General features: G+C 42.5%; 1 protein-coding gene across 3 annotated transcripts in view; it reads right to left on the minus strand.

Moving 5' to 3' along the window:
• Positions 1-15,395: 15,395 nt before the first annotated feature.
• Positions 15,396-19,940, minus strand: part of adamts9 (ADAM metallopeptidase with thrombospondin type 1 motif, 9) — a 512,150-nt gene continuing 507,605 nt past the window's right edge. For all 3 annotated transcript variants that reach the window (XM_051921185.1, XM_051921184.1, XM_028824025.2), the window contains 2 exons: positions 18,381-18,476; positions 15,396-18,205 (listed from right to left, as the gene is read on the minus strand). In XM_051921185.1, coding sequence (XP_051777145.1) covers positions 18,390-18,476 — 87 coding nt within the window. In that variant the 3' untranslated portion in view covers positions 15,396-18,205; positions 18,381-18,389. The remainder of the gene's footprint in view (positions 18,206-18,380; positions 18,477-19,940) is intronic.

Below are 19,940 nucleotides of genomic sequence, written 5' to 3' on the forward strand. Positions count from 1 at the left end.
GTCTCGTGTGAAATAAAATTACCAGCGCACTGGACGACAGCGGCGTTTATTTCAACTTTCAGGGTTACGTAACAAAAACAGTGAAAGAATGGTGGCGTAAAACTTCAGCCGAGAAAACGTATAAAAAAATCATGAAGAGAAGCAAGAACACTGCGGCGGTTTCCTCGATATCGTCGGCTTGGGTGAGCACAAATGTATATCCTTCCTTAAAGTTATATTAATGTAGTTCATTAGTTTGCATTAATTGTACAAATATCGAGATGTTATCATTAATGCCTGTAAGACTGTGTGCTTCAAGGGGTGCGGTGAGCCGACGTCCCGAGTTGAGGCTACGAGTCCCATTTTTCTGCACCGCCTCCGGGAGTTGTTAGCCGTTTTTAGGCCGCTGAAACGCCAAGTGAACCCCCAGCAGAGGGACCTCGTTTTCTTGTGCATTTTACAAGGTGCACAATATACCCAACATTTTCAATGTTATTTGCGGCACTCTTGCAGGGTTAATGAGTTGTGTACCCATTTTTGAACCACACAATTTGGTTGGCCTATATACGAATGTTTCAGTTTAGGGCTTTGAAAATCCGGACACCCTAACAATGTCAAAGTCAGACGCGACACCCCAATATCATGTATTTACAGAACCCCAATGGTATAATGCCAACGCAGATACGGTAGGATGAAGTGTGAGCCGTTTAATGTGAATGGTATCCTCATTCTTCATATGGCGGTACATTTGTGGCAGATTTGTTGTTTTTCTTATTGGTGAATTGTTTGTAAAGTGCATGTATGTGCTTTGGGAAACCTGTGCCTCTTGCGAAAACTCGGGTGTGCGTTGGATTCGAGTGCGAGAAAAAGTTGGTCAGAATTCCTGTGTGAAGCACCAGCTTTCATTCAAGAAAAACAAAATTCATCATTAGGGGTACTGCATCTGAGGAGTCGGCTGTAAATGTGGAACTTGATGGCCAGCAGCAGGCCCGGTCTTGGGTATTATGGGGCCCTAGGCGAAAGGGGGGTCCAGGGGCCCCCCGGAAGCTCTGCGAAATGTGTGAAAATTAGACCAAGGAGTCGATCCGGGCCCCTAGGCGGTCGCCTACTTCGCCTATGCCGAAGGCGGGGCCTGCCAGCAGTAATGCAGTCTTAGAATGACTTGATGGCCAAAGGCTTATGTCCCCTCTACCACCGATTCACCAATCAAAAAATCAGTACTCGCTAGAACCCGCCCTCTCAGCTTTGACGAGTGAAAGTGACAGATTTCATCAGAATTCACTTTACTGGCCAGATACACTGATGTGTACTGTAAATGTGTCTGAGTAGTATTAGTGCAACCCACAAAGACAACACATCCAAAAATAACCCTAGCAGGCCTCTTAACAGCTTCTTTCTGGCCACTGGTTCAGAGAGCTTAGGTTTGGGTGCTGAGCAGAGCCAAGGGCCCGCTGGTAGGCAGCATAAGAGGCATAGGTTCAAGGCATCGATTGTTTTCTTTAATTTTGTGTTTTCCCAGATTGTAAATCTTACCTTGTATTTTAGGTAAATACCCCTCTTTTGTACTTTTGAGTTCTTGGTGGAGGGTATGCACTGCAGCACCCACAAATGTGAAGTGTTTAAAAATGTCAAAGTCCTAGACTTCTGATCCTGAATGGATTCCTTACAGCGGTGTGTGGTTAGTTTTATGCATTGCAGCTAAAACCTTGGCAGCATAAGACATGCATACAGTCTCTCGTGCAATATGGTATTCCCATATGTTCAGTCTCTTAGGTCATAGTTTGAATGTATATCATAATAAATGTCATTTGAAGCACAGAATGCACATCTGTGACCACAGGTCAGCTGTTCCCGTCACGTTCAGATGAAATTTGATTAGTATATTAGCAAAGTGAACCTAACTTTAGTAATTTAATTCCTTATAAAGGGAGTAGAATATTGTCAATTACCTTTTACATGGCTGGGAATGTCCTTGTTTGTGTTGCAAAAAGACTTTTATTCAGCCGGAGAGCAACCGTAATAACGCAAATGTGATATTTAGTGAGGATTAAGTCAACTTGTGTTTGAAGCATATGGCACGGGGTATGCTGCAAAAGATATCATTTGATATGATTTGATTTTTTACCAAAACATCACTTTTGGGGAGTTCTATTTGTTATGACTTTCACCAAAAACAATTCACATCTCCTGCCATTATACGGTTCTGCAAGTATTTTCACCATAAATCGTTTAACCTCCATATTTAGTGCATGAATATTCATTACAATTCATTTAGATTCATGTAGTTTTACCCCCACCATTATACCGTAGTGCCCTGCAGGGTCCAATATTATCTTTAAGCAAGCTCTTCTTCCAATTCAAACCTGATCCTTAAGTGGATCTCTGGCAAATGTACAGTATCTCTAGGAAGTGAGATGTCTTCATCAACAACATAAGTGAAAAAGCATTAATGGTTCTGGGTTAAACAATTTTTTTATAGACCTAAATAATAAAAAAAAAAAAAATTATTTTTTTTTTTCAAGGGAAATATTTTCCTGGCCAGCGCTAATGCAGTCTCAGAATGACTATGGCATGGCATTCCTGGAACACAGATTTCCCAGAACAGTAAGATATTGAAATATGAATAACTGGTCACAGTATGACAAAAGGATAAAACAATGAAGTAAATAAAACAAAATAGCTGGAATTAGACTCGAATGAACTACAGTCATAAATTATTCAAATTCTGTCTTTGTATTTAAAAGAGGGAAGACAGCAGAAAGAGAAAGGAATGTTTATAATATTCTCTTGTTCCTTTCTAAGTATTATTACTAAATGTATTAAATAGGTAAATAATAGGGTAGCACAAGAAGATGTAGAAAGATTTGTTTATGCTCAATAAAGAATTATATAGTTAAGAAATAAAACTTAAATTGTTGTAATGATAAAACACAGTAATAATGAAAAACAGAAAAAAGAATACCCAAAAACTGTTGTAGCTATCTGAGACAGGTGGATAATTAAAGTAAGAGATTAAAGGAATACTCCACCCAGAAATATATTTTTTATATGGTACTTACTCCATGTAGTTTGTGCCGATGGTCAAGAAAAACGTTTCACCTCGTGTTTTCTTGTAGAAAGGATATAATCGAGTTTTTGATAGAAATGCCCTTCACACAGGGTTGTGCTTTTGAATTGAAGACAGGACTCTTGACCAGTAACTGAGGGAGACTGGTGGGTTGTCAATGTAAAAGCGTGATTTCATATGAAGGTGCACCCTGTTTGTAGGCTAGTTTCGTTTTAAATATTTTGTTCAATATTTTAACAAAATATATGCACTTAGCCCATCATAAGCATAGGACTGAGTGACATGATTATGTGGATTATTCAACACGAGTAACGCAAGTTTTTTTTCATGAACATTTTTGTTTTCTGTTGTCTTCGCTTTGGTCGCCATTGGGTCCCATTCTGAGACTTTATATCCGTTCGCCACGAAAACGTTACAATTAAAGAAAGATGTTTCTCAGCCAACACTACAATCTACATGGGGGAAGTGACATATTTAAAAAAAATATTTCTGGTTGGAGTTTTCTTTTATGGCACTTTTATATAATAAATTAAAAGATCACAAAGTTTTAACAGTTGTTTCCTGTATTTTCCTTATTACAAATTCATGCCCAATGCATATTTCATCCTATCCATTCTATACTCTGTTTCTGGCCCTTTTAAGTTTTTTAGGACACTAGAAAGAAGTTCAGTATATTTACAGTAAGGTTTTTCCGCCTCATTAGGAGTTTTGTATATGTGGGTGTAACCTTCATCCATGGCCCCCGAGATAGTTTGACACAGTGGGCTTTGCCTGTTGCTTACAGCACACTCACTGTTATACGTAGCATTATACGCAGTCTTTTGTTTCCCCCCAAAGGTCACTGCAGAAACGTCCTGAAAGATCAACATCCGATTGTTACTGAGCAGAATGTCTGCCTTCTCCCTGGCACAGAACGGCACATTTCCTTTTTCCCCCCAAGTTTGTCCGATTTGACGATGGTGCTCTTTCAGCTTTTTGGTTTTCCACTTTTCCTCATATTTTAGTGATGCTCTTAAACATTGGTTTCATACGATTTTCACATTCCATCCCTGTAGAAGAATTCTAGGCTTTTTTTTTTTTTTTTGCTTTGTCTTCTAATTCTATTAATTTATTCGAAAGTGCTTTGCATTCTTTTTCTATGCCAGTCTGTTGGGTTTTTTTTTTAATTTTATTTATTTATTTATTTTTTTGCATCTGCCATTTATTCTAGCTGATCAATGTGGGATGTTAACATGTAGAGCCACATTATTATATTCATTTTATTCTCCCTTTTTGTAAATTATGCTTTCAGTGCTTACCTTAGCATTTGACTTTATCCTTCATTTCCTGCTTAGTGATTCATGCCGCCTTTCATATTCATCCCTACTTTAACTGTTACCTTCCTCAGATCAGGAGTGTTTTCTGTATAATCATGTATAACGTTTTTTGGTGACATCTGCTAACTACTTGGTGCGGGTGTTCAGATGTGGAGCACATCTTTGGGTCCAGTCCAGGTCTGCAGTGCCAGGCAGAGAGCAGTAGCTGAAATGGGGCCCATGTCTGTCACCTCTTCCTCTGCACTGGTGCATAAGTCCCCCTGTGTAGCATCACTGGTTTCTGCTTTGGCAGTTCTTGTCCATTTTTGGACAAGTTCTAAAAGAAGCTTTACCAACAGTATCAGATTATGGGATATTCAAAATAATTGAAGAATATCAATTTTAGCATTGCTGCGAAGGAGAATTAGCACAAGCATCCATTCCACACAAATGTTACCATAAACAGAAAATAGGTTAAAAAAGTCATGAATGTCATTACTTGACAGCCACCTTTATCCATAGGCACTTGTGATTTCTGAGATACATATTTGTTACAGTTCTTTTGTTTTGCCTGGTGGAGTGACATGCTCAGGGTCACACAGTGTCAGTGGTGGGATTTGAGTCCACAGCCTTAATCACTACACCACACTACCGGCCAGTACTTGTGGAACTACAAACATGGAGCATATATGATGTAGTAATGAAGTAAAAAACAAGAAACAAAGCAAACTAAATTTGTGTAACAGTAAAAGCACACCGGAAATAAATCTCCAAAGGAAACAAAGGCCCAGTGGTTTTAAAAGCACCAGTGTGTAGCACACATAAAAGCCAAAAGACAGGGAAACACAAGAAGGGCATTTTATTCTGGGAAAAGTTACTGGATGTATTGAATTCTCTTGATTCACTGAAGAGATTAGAGTCAAAGAACATTCATAGTGCGAGTAAAATCTATGATGCAATACATTCCTGCAGTAAATCAGATTAAGGCATTTGATGCCGTTTTTTTTTTTTTTTTTTTTTTTTTTTTTAACATAACTTAATCAAATCAGAGCGAGGGAGACTGCTCTCTAACACCACAGACATCCTGCTTTGAATGCATGTGCACACTTTCTTCCTCTTGTAGAAACTTTAAATTGACATTAAATTTTCATGAATTTTAATGATTTGTAATTTTATTTTAACAGAACATGCCACAATTATTTTTCACTGCGGTTGTCTTTATTGTGGTGTGTTTTTATGTTTCGTCTCCATGCTGGTAAAACAGTAAAGCGTATCCAAAAATTGTTATCACTACTGCGGCTTTTGCGTCCGTGTTTGCTGTTCAGGTTACCAGTGAGCCAGTACCAAGAGAAGTGGGAATGGCACTAAAATCCTGTCCCAGTTTAGCTCCATCATGGGACACACAACCCTGTATTGGGGCTAATTTAGTAACACCACAAGTCTTCAAAGAATTATCATGTAATATTGTATTGCTTAGTATCTTTTCTTGAAGAGTATCCCGTGATAGCACTTGCTTTCATAGGATCCATGTAAAACAGTGATTAATTTGCAAATTTTATTAGGTCGTATAAGACTTTCGCTTTTCAGATCAGTTACATAAACTGTCTCCCATGAAATAAAAGCTTCTTTGGGATGCATGCAGTGCTGGACGATCCGGCTGCGTATCCCACCTGAGCATTAAAATCACTCTCCGGGTCGTATCAATAAAAGCTTTGTTTAACAAGTGCCTGGGTCATATTTCATCCTGGTGACATCTTGTCTTTACCATCTGACGGCTTGACCACTTGCACTTCAGGATCGGCTCTTGGCTTTTTGCCTTTTAAAGCATGAATGGGCAACATGCCAGTGTTAGTCTTTGAATTTAAGACTATGGAATCAGTCACATTAAATACAGCAGAGCTGACATTCTTTTCATTCTCTTTGAGTTCTGCATATTCTTCTCTCACAAAAGGTTCACATTATGGAAAAAATGAGGTGAAGAGAAACTCGACTGAGTTTAAACACTAATGATAATGAAGACCACCCCTCTGTGCTTTACATCTTCATTATAACACAACCGTTCCTTATTTCTCCAATACGTGGTATTCAAGGTGAAGCTACCAGCTCAGGGTCACACCGTGAGCCAGAGTTGGGTATTGAATAAGATTATATGTCATGCATTTCCAGAGTAGACCCCATCTTAATGCACTTTATATCTGCACTCCAGTGCACAATGCACACTATGGGGTGGGCCCTCGTAAAAACAGTGTCTCGGGTGACACTTCCCAGGCACGAGACAGTCCATGCTATCCGAGTATAACCCTTGTGGGCCTTTCTTGTGACGGGACGCCAGTCTGTTCACAACCCCTGGTTAGGTTACATGCAGCAGGCAAAGTAAATTGTAGAACCTGCTGTGCCACCCCTTGTGCGCCACGTGGACATTGGAGGGTCACAGAAAATGTTTGTAGATGGGAGTGTGGTTTAAAGAGGTGACACTCAAAATGCACAAGTGCTCTCCTAATCATAAAGAAACCTATAGAGGGAGTTGAACACACTGCTAGCAGAAGTCAGTAAGTCAGGAGTTTAAAAATGAACGACTGTTAATTATTTCCTTCTATAAAGCTGCAATACATTTCCTGTGACTTGTTGAAACATCTGTGTTATCAGTGCATGCTCCTGACCCCTCTGCGTTATGGTGTTTGTGTGAAAGATCAAGTCATATACAGTGGCTTCAGAAAGTATTCAGATGCCTTCATGTTCTAAACACTTTTGTTGTAGATTTACTTTTAAATGGATCATTTTGCCATTTTTTCCCATCAATCTGCAATTCGTTGCCCACAGTAACAGCATGTTTTCAGAAAGGTTTGTACATTTATCACAAATCAAACTGAAATCTCTCATTCTTGTAAGTATTCACTCCTCTAATTTACCACTTTGTAGAATCCCCTTTGAAAGCAATTTCAGCTTTGAGTCTTTTACAGTAAGTCTCTACAAGTTTTGCACACCTGGGTTTGGGCAGTTAATTCCATTCTTTCTGGCAAAACCTCTCAAGCTTCATTAGATTGGAGGGGACTTGTGTGGAGAGATTTGAAGATGGAAACATGTTTTGGACATTTGGCTGGGTCACTCGAGGGCATTCTGAGACTTGTCATTGTCTTGGTTGTATTCCTTTGGTCATTGTCATGCTAAAAGTTCAATTGTTGCCACAGGCTGAGGTGGCCTGCACTATTGGAGAACTTTTCCTCCTAAACCCGGTGGTTATGTCCTCCTTGACAAAGGCAGTACCAGAAGCATTAGTTGGGGATATGGCTGGGGTGTTTTGCCTTAGGTCTGGCAGACTATAGTGGTGGTCCCCATTTTTAAAAAGGGGCATAAGGATATGTTCCAGTTCCCATTCTTCAACCTGTCAGGGACACCTATACAGGGGTACAGGAATAGAGACACCACCTGAGAACTGAACTTCCAATGGTGATTCCAGCCTGACTGTGGAACAGCTGGCCAGTCGTTTGTTCCTGCGTAGGTACTTGAGGTGTCGCAGGGGTTTGCAGATGCTCTCTACATGCACTTTGTGGAGTGTTTCATTTGGATGCCCATTTCACACTTAGCATGTGAGGTGTACCAGGAACGTCCCACTGGAAGAAGAGCTCAGGGCACTCTGGAGGTTTAATCGGTGTGAGCGGGACTGGGGGTGTCTGGGAATTCCCCAGGAAGTGCAGAGGAATTTGCTTTGTGTTAGGTAGCCTACTTGGCACAGTTCAAGTGTGTTGGTGCTGCAGCCCTCATCAGGATAAACGGTGACAATGATGGTGACAGTAATTTAAGGGGTGGGGGGTATTCGGGGGTGCAATTTAGAATATTACATTCTTTTTGGGAATTCTGGATTCTGCTGGCCAGAGTGTTTTATTTGTGATATTTTGGACACATTTTCAATCCAAAGGCCTGATGTCGGGTCTTAATTATGCCAGGTAGGACAATGACGGTGTGTGTCACTGCACTTTACAGGACTGGCATCGGATTTTGTATTAAGGATTCTTATTCATATTTGAATGATATAATGGATTACATTTCATATGGTAAAGCTGAGCGAGCTAAGCGTGTGGGCAGCTGCCACAGAGCATTCCGCGCATCACATTTAGTGTTTTAATGGCATCACCAGCCCTACAAGCTGTACCTGCACCTTTGTTTACCTCAGTGCCTCCACAATCCACTAATTGTTTTAAACAAAAAATAAATCAGAACATCAGTCTGGGATGACGATAAGTCTGCAGCTGAGGCTTCTCCCTGACGTTGTCCATGTTGTCGCCACACTGCTTTGTGCTCAAAGTTGAGATTTCAGACCTGCTTTCCTTCATTGAAGGACAAGCCAACCCGTGCTGCAGACGTCCCAGATGCCGCCCCTGCACATGCGCCACACACGTTTTGTTGCTAAGCATCGAAGTTACCTAACACTGCAGTAATCGCTTTGCACAGTAGGCTGCGTTCCATTTACCTCGGACATCGGAGCCGGAAATGACGTCACTCGAGTTGACCGCGTTCCTTTAAAATGTTCTGTAAACCAAAACAAAAGCCCCCATGGAAACTCTTCTTGTGCTTGTACTGCAGTTGTGTGGGAATACAGACCAGTACTGAACAATGCTTGTGGACAAGCAGGGGTCAGTTGGTCACACACACACACACATGCGTCAAGGTCTATGGGCTGTCCTGCCCCTCAGGGTTAGGGTTAGTGGACACCAACCTTCTAAAATCTCCATTAGAATTGCTGTTGGGTCAGGAGAAGGCTATCAGTGTGGACAAGCAGTCAGACATTTCTCTGCGATATGCCCATGTGCTGCCCTGGCACACTGATGTACTTTGTTGGGGGCACGCCAGCCTTCCATAGTTACTGTTTCACTCACAGAAACAAACTGTGCAAGTCAGGGCAGGCTGGGTAAACAGTCAGAGATAGCGAGGTGAGTGACCAAAAGGCGGCACTGGGTACTTCATTCAAAGCTAATCTATTGCACCTAAGGGCAGAATCGGTGGGCACCAGCACAAGGTGGCACTTCTTCAGGGTACACACTTCTCTATTGTTACACAACAGGACATTTTTAAAAATTCTTAAATCTGTTTCAGAGTTACAGGGAAAGGAAGAAAGCAGAACTCGGTGTGGACCCCCACATGGGTCAAACCTGTCCATGTTTAGGGATGTGGGACAGAATCCCACACACACATAGGGAGAACATGCAACCTCCACACAAGCAATGACCAGGTGCATTATTTGAACCAGACATGCATCAGCGTTGGGGGGGGGGACTTTGAATGATTGGCTATTACATGCTGATATAAGATAGCATTGGTTGAAGTCTTGATGCACATGGTGACGGGCCGTCCTAGAGTAGGTCTGTTATGAGTGAGTGGAATGGTCACAAGTGGTCTTTGGCAGGAAGTGGCTGTCTTTCATAAGGGCAGTAGCAGGCGGAGTGACAGAGGACGATGTGTTGTCTCTTGGTAACTTGACAAGCGTCACGAACTTCTGTTATTTTTATAAATGCAGAGTTGCAAGAGAAAATGTGCAAACCCTCTGCAGTTCACGGCATTAAGTACTCATAAGTCACAAACACAAAGTGCTTCAGCTAATAACACACACACACCTAACTGGATATCTCCTTTTTGATACTGATGTCACGTGCAGGAGCAGGTGTCCTAGTAGCTCTGGACCGAGGGTGTTAAAGCGACGCTTTTGAAAATATTCAGCAGAAGTGGGTCAGCAAACACTACGGGGGCTCCTTCATACCTATGACGGTAAGCCTTTATAGTGCCTCTCTGTGACTGGGCCTGCTTTTTCATAACTCCGGTGCATATTTATTTATTGAGCTTCTGTAAAAGCTAACTAGAGTTGGTTTGTTCATTTGTTTGATCTATCAGTCTGTCATATAGTGCCTTTCACATCTGCCCATCTATCACCGTGTGTCGGCTTCGTTCATTAGAGCTTCAGACCCTGCGACACCCACAGACGTGCACTGCAGTCTACAGACGGTTTGGGGGGAAAGCAGACATGGTTTCTGTGAATCGGTACAACAAATTCTGATTTCGATCAAACACAGCCATCAAAATGAAATAGGGGAGGAAACATGCTGAAGGGACGAATGTGTGTGCATGTGTGTTCTCTGAAGCTCTGGAAACACTAGAAGACGAAGGACATCTTCATGGACTGAAAACTGGCACCCTTCTTACCTCACCTGACTGACTGACTGACTGATATAAAATGCAGTGTATGAAAGACCTGCTTGGCGTTTGAAACGTGTGCGACTCCGTGTGATTGATAAATGTGTAACGCCTGTACTGTGTAACTGACATGAAAGGAGCTATATAATCAGGTACTTCTGCTACTCCTCTTACTGCAGGGCTGGAGCTGTTAACACAGGCTGACTTCTTGGTGCCGAACGGGTGCTTTGATCCTGTTGCTTGTATTTGAGCTGAAGACCGAGGAGGAGGAGGGCACTGATGCCAACCTTCAGGTGAGTAAATGTGTAGCACTGAGTTGTAGCCACTGATAAAGCAAGGCGTAAAATGTACAGTGGTGTGAAAAACTATTTGCCCCCTTCCTGATTTCTTATTCTTTTGCATGTTTGTCACACAAAATGTTTCTGATCATCAAACTTATTTAACCATTAGTCAAATATAACACAAGTAAACACAAAATGCAGTTTTTAAATGATGGTTTTTATTATTTAGGGAGAAAAAAAATCCAAACCTACATGGCCCTGTGTGAAAAAGTAATTGCCCCCTTGTTAAAAAATAACCTAACTGTGGTGTATCACACCTGAGTTCAATTTCCGTAGCCACCCCCAGGCCTGATTACTGCCACACCTGTTTCAATCAAGAAATCACTTAAATAGGAGCTGCCTGACACAGAGAAGTAGACCAAAAGCACCTCAAAAGCTAGACATCATGCCAAGATCCAAAGAAATTCAGGAACAAATGAGAACAGAAGTAATTGAGATCTATCAGTCTGGTAAAGGTTATAAAGCCATTTCTAAAGCTTTGGGACTCCAGCGAACCACAGTGAGAGCCATTATCCACAAATGGCAAAAACATGGAACAGTGGTGAACCTTCCCAGGAGTGGCCGGCCGACCAAAATTACCCCAAGAGCGCAGAGACGACTCATCCAAGAGGTCACAAAAGACCCCAGGACAACGTCTAAAGAACTGCAGGCCTCACTTGCCTCAATTAAGGTCAGTGTTCACGACTCCACCATAAGAAAGAGACTGGGCAAAAAACGGCCTGCATGGCAGATTTCCAAGACGCAAACCACTGTTAAGCAAAAAGAATTGAGACGAGCCCCAATGTTTTGCTAAGAAACATCTCAATGATTGCCAAGACTTTTGGGAAAATACCTTGTGGACTGATAAGACAAAAGTTGAACTTTTTGGAAGGCAAATGTCCCGTTACATCTGGCGTAAAAGGAACACAGCATTTCAGAAAAAGAACATCATACCAACAGTAAAATATGGTGGTGGTAGTGTGATGGTCTGGGGTTGTTTTGCTGCTTCAGGACCTGGAAGGCTTGCTGTGATAGATGGAACCATGAATTCTACTGTCTACCAAAAAATCCTGAAGAAGAATGTCCAGCCATCTGTTCATCAACTCAAGCTGAAGCGATCTTGGGTGCTGCAACAGGACAATGACCCAAAACACACCAGCAAATCCACCTCTGAATGGCTGAAGAAAAACAAAATGAAGACTTTGGAGTGGCCTAGTCAAAGTCCTGACCTGAATCCAATTGAGATGCTATGGCATGACCTTAAAAAGGGCGGTTCATGCTAGAAAACCCTCAAATAAAGCTGAATTACAACAATTTTTGCAAAGATGAGTGGGCCAAAATTCCTCCAGAGTGCTGTAAAAGACTCATTGCAAGTTATCGCAAACGCTTGATTGCAGTTATTGCTGCTAAGGGTGGCCCAACCAGTTACAGTGGAACCTCTAGATACGAGTTTAATTCGTTCCAGCACTGAGCTTGTATAGCGAATTTCTCGTATCTAGAACAAACTTCCTCATTGAAAATAATGGAAATCCAGTTAATCCGTTCCGCACCCCAAATATATTAACATAAAAATCAATTTTCCTAACAAATAACACTGATAAATTATATATACTGTAGTCTACCTTTAATAAATAACACTGGTAAATAATATAACTGATTATTAAAAGAATCAAAACAGGTGTCCAAAGTGCAGTAGAGCATTCAATAAATCTTTAAATAAATAATCCTTAAAATAGTTGTGAAGTGGAGGTTTAAAATACACAAGAATAACAATCCTTTAACACGAGGTTAAAACGTCAAAAGGATGCAGTCTTTAAAAAACAGATGACAATCCCCGGTGCTGCTTCTCTGTTAGCGTCTCACCTGCGGGCTCTGCAACAGGCGAGACACTCTTAATGCAGCTGACCTTCTCTACACCGTCCTGCTTCAGCTGTTTGGCTCGCCTGTTCAGCTACACGTGAGCCTGCACTCGCTTGCTCTTCCGCACCGACTTCCTACTGCTGCTGCCTGCCTGCCGCAACCTCCGTTCTCTCTCCTCTCTTTTCTTTTACTTCTTCTCCCCCTTAACCGGCTTGCGCTTCTCTATATATGCGGGGAGGACATGGCAGCTGCAGCCCATCAGCCACAGGAACAGTCATGGATGTGGGCAGTTTCCCACCTGTGCACTTAAGTGAGAAACGCAGACACCGCAGATCGCGGCTCGCAACTGCTACCACGCCCCCTCGCTAAGCCGCGAGCTATACCCACAGCCTGGATCGTGGCTCGTTACGCGAGCCAATGCTCGCATTTAGATCTGAAATTTTCGCTCATACTTTCCTCGTATTTTGAATTTCTCGTATACAGAGGTGATCGTATCTCGAGGTTCCACTGTATTAGGTTCAGGGGGCAATTACTTTTTCACACAGGGCCATGTAGGTTTGGATTTTTTTTTCTCCCTAAATAATAAAAACCACCATTTACAAACTGCATTTTGTGTTTACTTGTGTTATATTTGACTAATGGTTAAATGTGTTTGATGATCAGAAACATTTTGTGTGACAAACATGCAAAAGAATAAGAAATCAGGAAGGGGGCAAATAGTTTTTCACACCACTGTATGATTGAGGAGATGGGGCTTTGGAGCGGTCCTGTGGGGGTCCCAAGTGCTGGACAGCTGAAAATCCTATTGTGTGCTCTGTTGGTAGTTTAATTTCATCATGGAAATCGTCCCTGAGGCCAAAGTGAACGTCACTCATGCATGAAATGAAACCGAGTTTGTATGAAATTGATTCTGTGACCGGAGAGTCCTGAATCAGTGAGACGAAAGAAAGCGAGCCTCGTGCTTTGTGTCTGCTTTGTTCTGCGCAGCCACTTCCAGACGCTCATGCTGACCAGAGGGGTCCTAGCACATAAATGCAGTCAGACGCCAGGCACAGATGTAAAGGGCGACACTGGCCCGTTTGTGCCGTCTTGGCAGCTTTACAAGTTGATGTCCCTGTAGCCAACAGAGTGACGTGTTTTTCAAGAAGGAAAAAAAAAAGGAAGCAAATATGAAGGCAGACGAGGAAGGCGGAGGTGGAGAAATGGGGAAGAAGTTTAACATTCAAGTCAATGTTTACTAAGCATACTACAGATAATAGAAACAGTCCATGAAAATGTGTCCCAGACACAGCCTCCAGAATGACGAGAGGGCATCGGTGTGTGCGCCAACATTGGATACACCTCTGCCTGCATCACACCAGACAACTGGCCTTCACGGGATTGTATCACCAACTGCCTTTGACTGTAAGATTATTTAAATCAATGCTATGATTGAACTGATGTGACGAGGCCTGTAGATAACTCGGGATCGATGGTGACAATGGACATGGGGCTTACTTTACACTGTGTGTTTACAGAATCGCACAAAAGTCTTCTGTATGAGGACTGCTAGCATCACAGGGCTGTGTAGCACTTTTATCAGCCATAAGAGAGTCACATGGTAACAAATGTTCTGTGGCCAGTGACATCATGGCGTGCGGTTTTCTCTGCGCTCCACTCTGTCACCATCACTAGACTAGTCACTATCTTTGCGTTGACTTTGTATGTTCTCCTCAGGGCCCTCTAAATACAGTGTCTTAACCCCACCGATTTGGGCACACCTGGCAGGACTGACTGGAGCCAGTGTGGGATTAATAAAGTATATCTATCTACTGTATATCTATCTATCACGCTACACCGTGTTTTTAAATTAGTAATTTGGGCACAGCCGAGTCTTTCTCTGTTGGTTGGTCACTCACAGAAAATTAACAAAAGAAGTTCATTCAGGACAGGAAGCTGGCCGGACTGCGAGCTATGAATCTGCAATCTGACCAGACTGTCTGCAGTTCATTTTCTCCATCCGTTTTTTTTAATTGATGGTTTATTTTGTGGTATGAAATTTATTATTTTATTTTCACTTTTTGTATACCTTATGTATTAAGTATGTAATATTTGGTACATTTATTATTCTGCTACAATAGCGTCTATGTTGTCTTAGGCAAAAGAGTTGGCGTGCCTTTCTGAAAGTTTGACTGTGGTCATTTAGGTGACATTTTGGTGCTCAAGTCTTGGTCTCTGACTTGTGCTCATCATTTGACTTTCACTTTTCTTCCTGTGCCCAGGACTGTCTGTTTGCCGTGGCGGTGGTGAACCTCAGGACACGTCAACAACTGGACAGGAGCGAGGAGGGACACCACAATGGGGCTCACCCAGTGTTGGAATGAGGTGAGTCCTACTCTGTGTCTGATGGAGTGGAGGCCTATGGCATGATGGTGCAGAATTGTGGACAACGTGACAAAAAAGGAGAGTGCACTCCGCAGCATTTGGGCTCAAATCTCTCGCGTTAAATTGTGGTGTGTGAACCCTGTAGCCATTCAGTACTGGAGAAAGTGATAGGAGGGTCGGCACAAGCTGTCTCCAGCGTCCCACCACCTGGAGTGGTCTTCTACTTCAGCAGGCTTGTAGTTCACTTTCTTCCATTCTTCAGCTCAGAGGCGGTGGAATGGGGCAATCCCAGAATCCATAAAAACTAAATAAACAGAAGCCGACATGTCTAGGAAAATAATTTATTTTGTAAATGGCAGTAAACAGTACAAGTGACACATCTCAGTGCTTATTTTAATAAACACAAATTAGACACAAACGAAACAATAGTTCAGTCAATAATTTAAATGTAGTAAATGCCAATTGATGCCCTTAACAGTATGACAGTAGCATCAATAGTGACCCCGAGGGCCCTCAAACCACAGCACAGGAGCACCCGGAGTGACCGCACTGATTCCATAGGCTGTGGAAATAACATAAGACAATGAAGACAAAAAAATATGAACAATAATAAGGATAATGATAATACTGGATGGAGGGAAGCCGAGGCTGAATAAGTGATGCGACTGATCTGAGGTACGAGTGAAGTGGTCATGCGGTTTGAGTTGGCCTTACGGTTGTGTTCTTCATCTCTGTGTTCAGTACCTTATAAAGTAGGGGGGCACAACCTGCCATACCCCAAACCCGTCTGGCAGTGCAGCCCAGCACCGGGCAGCAACTAGAATGCTCAGCTAAAGTTACAGCTCTAACGTTGTTGTTTAAGGCCATTGTGAAGTAACCCTGGGCCTACCAATGCTATTTGTTGAATACCTTCACCCCAGCGTGCCACTGATGTCTGTGGGCCACCCAGACCCCTGATAAGCCGTTCTGTCTGTGGCTGCAGTACTTTGCTTGTGTTGGATTTTCATTCCGGGCTACTTGTGTCTCTGCAATGCCATTTATAGCTGTTTTAGGATCCTAACCTATTTTGAGGCACCTTTGCCTCTTCACCTTTTTTTTCTTTTTTTTTTTGGCAGAGTTAATGCCCCATTATGTGCCCCCTTAGCTGTGAGGCCTCAAGCCAAATAATTCTGGTGTCTGGCTGTGTATTAATTGCTCAGGCCCACAGTTAAAGGATAAGGGATAGAAAGCATGGTCCTGCTGTCATTGTCACTGGTCCGATTAGCTCAACCCACACTACAAAGGAATCTTCATGCCAGTGAGTTGTCCCCAAAACTTATCATAGTCACAACTACAATTCTAAATTTTATTGGGGACGGGTCATCTCCCCAAATGACAACGCTGTCCCCCATTACCTCACCCAGCACGAACATTACATATTCTCAGCTGTTTGAATTGCCATCCCTACCCTTGATTTTGTAAGAGTGCACACTTTCTCCAAGCCTGTCTTTTTGAAGTAGCCCCTCGCTACCATAAATGAACAACAATCTCCATTCAGCAGGCTGAAATGAGCAGCGTCCTCTGCTTGTATTAACCAGGCCATATCCTGCCGCCTACATGGCACTGCCTAAGACATGCAGTAAGAAGTTTTAACATGAGATGCCACTTCTCTATTGAATCAATTCATCCATTGCCAGTGCCTGCTTTACCTAAGTCAGTTTCTTTCAAATGACGCCATCTCGGCTCACTGCCTTATGCTGACACGTGTGCCCCTGTCTGTCTCATTGCCCTGCTAAGTCTTGCCTTTGCCAGCCTTGACCTTCAGCTCACTGGCAGTGCAGTTAGAGTACTCCCACAGGGTGACACTCCAGCCGCATCACCCATCTGATTTACAAGTAATACTGAGGGCGTCTGTTCAAGTCTCATGACTGACTTTCTGACTACTGTGGGTCGCTTCTTGTCTTTTTATTAATTTCCTTATTTTTGCCCTGGCACCAATTCCCACCCCTTGACACAAATCTTTAATTTCTGTAAGACAGGCCACTGAGGAGAGCGCTATGTAAGAGTCGACTAAATCAACAGCAGTCATTCTGGTCTTGACCCAGAAGGCAGGCCCAAGTGATTTATTCTGGCAGCAGCACACTGGGTGCTCGGTGGACTGAGAGTCGAATCTGATTGGTAGGCCCTCCCAAATTAAACTTGCTGAAGGTCTGAGGGATAAACCTGCCACCGTCTTCAGCACTGTCATGGTTCTGGTTGGTAACCTTTGGAGATTTAGCCATGTTGTCACACCAGCTTAGACTGGTGAGACTGAGGGTTTACTGCGATAGGTAACGTAAGGCACTTAAGTGAGCTGCTGTAGTACTCGTAATTGGGCACAAGGTGGCAGGCCAGTGGCAGCACAGAGAGGGTCACGTCCTGCTTATTTTCATCACAGTAAAGCATTTTCACATTTTGACACACGTTAGGTCACGGTTTTACATTAGAGGTAACAAAATCCAGAAGTGGCCAAAAAAAGGGAAGGAAAAAGCACAACTTAAAAAAAAAAAAAAAAAAAGAGGCGTGCAATTAAAGGATCCCTTATGCTGAATACTACTGGTGACGTTAGTGCCAATGGTGTTTACCGCCATTTTGCAACAGTATCCGTCACACCTGAGGCCCGCTGGTGCAGAGAGCCGGGTGGGCAGATGTACAGCTCTTTCATGCTGGTTGGAGGCCTCATCTTGGCAATGTATACTCACTAATGCTCAAACGTTGGTAAACAACGTCAACAAGCTCGCCAGGAGCCGAATCGCCACACCGCAGGAGACGAGGTACCTGCACCTGGGCTATGCTAAGAGGGCAGCAGCACCACCTGCTGTGTGAACCCTGGGCAGCTCCTGGTGTCCCAAGAAATGGACCTGGACAGTAGCACCAAAATGAATAATGACTTACTGACCCAAAAAAAACAGATTTAGAAACGAGGCGAGTTAATGGAAAAATGCACTTGAACAACAAAAGTATACTTCATAGACCATGCATCTTATAAAAATATAAATAAATAAAGTTCAGGTATGTACAAAATGTACACAATATTCTGTATGTACAGCTTACAGGCTGCCAAGGTAACATAACTTAAGATTCTGACGCTTCCAATGGTTGGATTCTTTCCAAAGTATCTGCAAAGCAAACATAAGAGCATCACATGAAAACAAATTAACTTCCATTAAATCTGTTAGAAAATTAAAAAGATGAGATTTAACACACAGGATGTGCAGAATGTTTATAATGTCAACTAATCAACAAATATCAACAGATAGGCAAGTCTTTGACATCCAGGAGGTCGTCGCTCACCTCTGTCACCTACACCCTGACCTGTAGGCCTGTGCCAGAGGACGGCGTGCACTTCCCACAGTAGCCACCACACTTTCCAGTCACTCTGCTGCCATCCTGTGGGCAAAGAGAGGAACTGTTAGAAAATCATCTCTGACATCAAATCCTTAAATGGATCATTTAGGCCTGCATCAGTGCCTTTCATGTTTATCCATTTTATTGTACATATGATATACTGTATATATGTAGTAAAAGTCCAAAGTGGATCGTTTAGGTCTGTATCAGTGCTTTTCATATTTTTGTGTACATTTCATTTTACATCTGCATTTGCTTTTTTGAAATAATTTTACTTATATAGCACAATGCCAGTAGCACTGCATACCTTTTCATACAAGACGTACATTTCTCATTGGTGCTTAATTACACATCTGGGTTGTAGGGGGCTGCAGACTGGTAGTTTTGGGTGAAAAGAAAGGCACCCCCTCTCCCGATGCTCTGTGACATCATATACGTACAAATATGAATGCACTGCGATCTCCAAGAGGGGCATCCCTCCTACCCCAGCCTATGAACGCCATGTACCCTTCAGCTGGCACTGCTCACGGTCACACAATACACAGAGTGCAGTATGTGGGCAGTTCGGAGTCCCCCGATAACCTACATGCACATCTTTAGGTATCTCTCAATCATCATTTTGTGACTGATAGTCGTAGACAATCAAAAAGCCGAGGTCGACCAAACTATGAAGACCATAGGCAGGATCCAGCTTTGTGGAGTTTTCACTGCCTTTTTTCCTGTTGTCATCTGGCCATAGCTATTGTTAAAAATAATAAATGAATGACTGCACTGCATCATCACTTGTAGGATAAATAGGTAAGTTTCAGCAAATTTTCAGTTATTCGATATACCATATTACTTTAGGATAACCTTTGTAGTGTGTCTCTTAATTTTTATATACAATATATACACATAATTACTAGCTGTGCTACCCATCTAGGATGAGTTCAAATCGAAGCACTCAATGCAGAGCTCATGTTTTTTATGTGGTAGACGGCTTGTCCATTTGGTCTCGTACAATAATAAGCACCTGATCCTTTTCATCTTCGGATAGAGCTGTCCATGTTCGCCACTCCCCCTTTTGCCTTAATTGTAATTGACTTTTATTTAAGGCTCAGACCCCCCTAATTGTCTCTTTTTCTTAATTACTTGCCAAACAATGAGATACAAAACAAGCCAACATGTGTCCAGCTAACGTGAGTCCTTCATACAACATTTGAGAACCAGTAACAGCGCACCACACGTTATCCACTTGACTTGAGCATTCCTAGTTTTCATCCTCTTTCTCTGTATGTTTAGCATTCATTTGCTCAGAGGTCGATGCGCTTGTTCCTTCCTGAGCATCTCTTCTTTTCTCCACCCTACCTGCCCGCTGCTTCTCTTCTTTCGTTGGCCAGCTTTTCCTGTTTAAAACTGATTAAGTCAGTGTTTGTGTTTCAATTACTTTTGTACGTTTTTCTTAATTTTTCACTTAAGCTGGCACTTAAGTTTTCAATCTGCCTCAAGAATGATTTAGATATAAGG

Source organism: Erpetoichthys calabaricus, chromosome 18 (assembly GCF_900747795.2).
Source record: "Erpetoichthys calabaricus chromosome 18, fErpCal1.3, whole genome shotgun sequence".
NCBI lineage: Eukaryota > Metazoa > Chordata > Cladistia > Polypteriformes > Polypteridae > Erpetoichthys > Erpetoichthys calabaricus.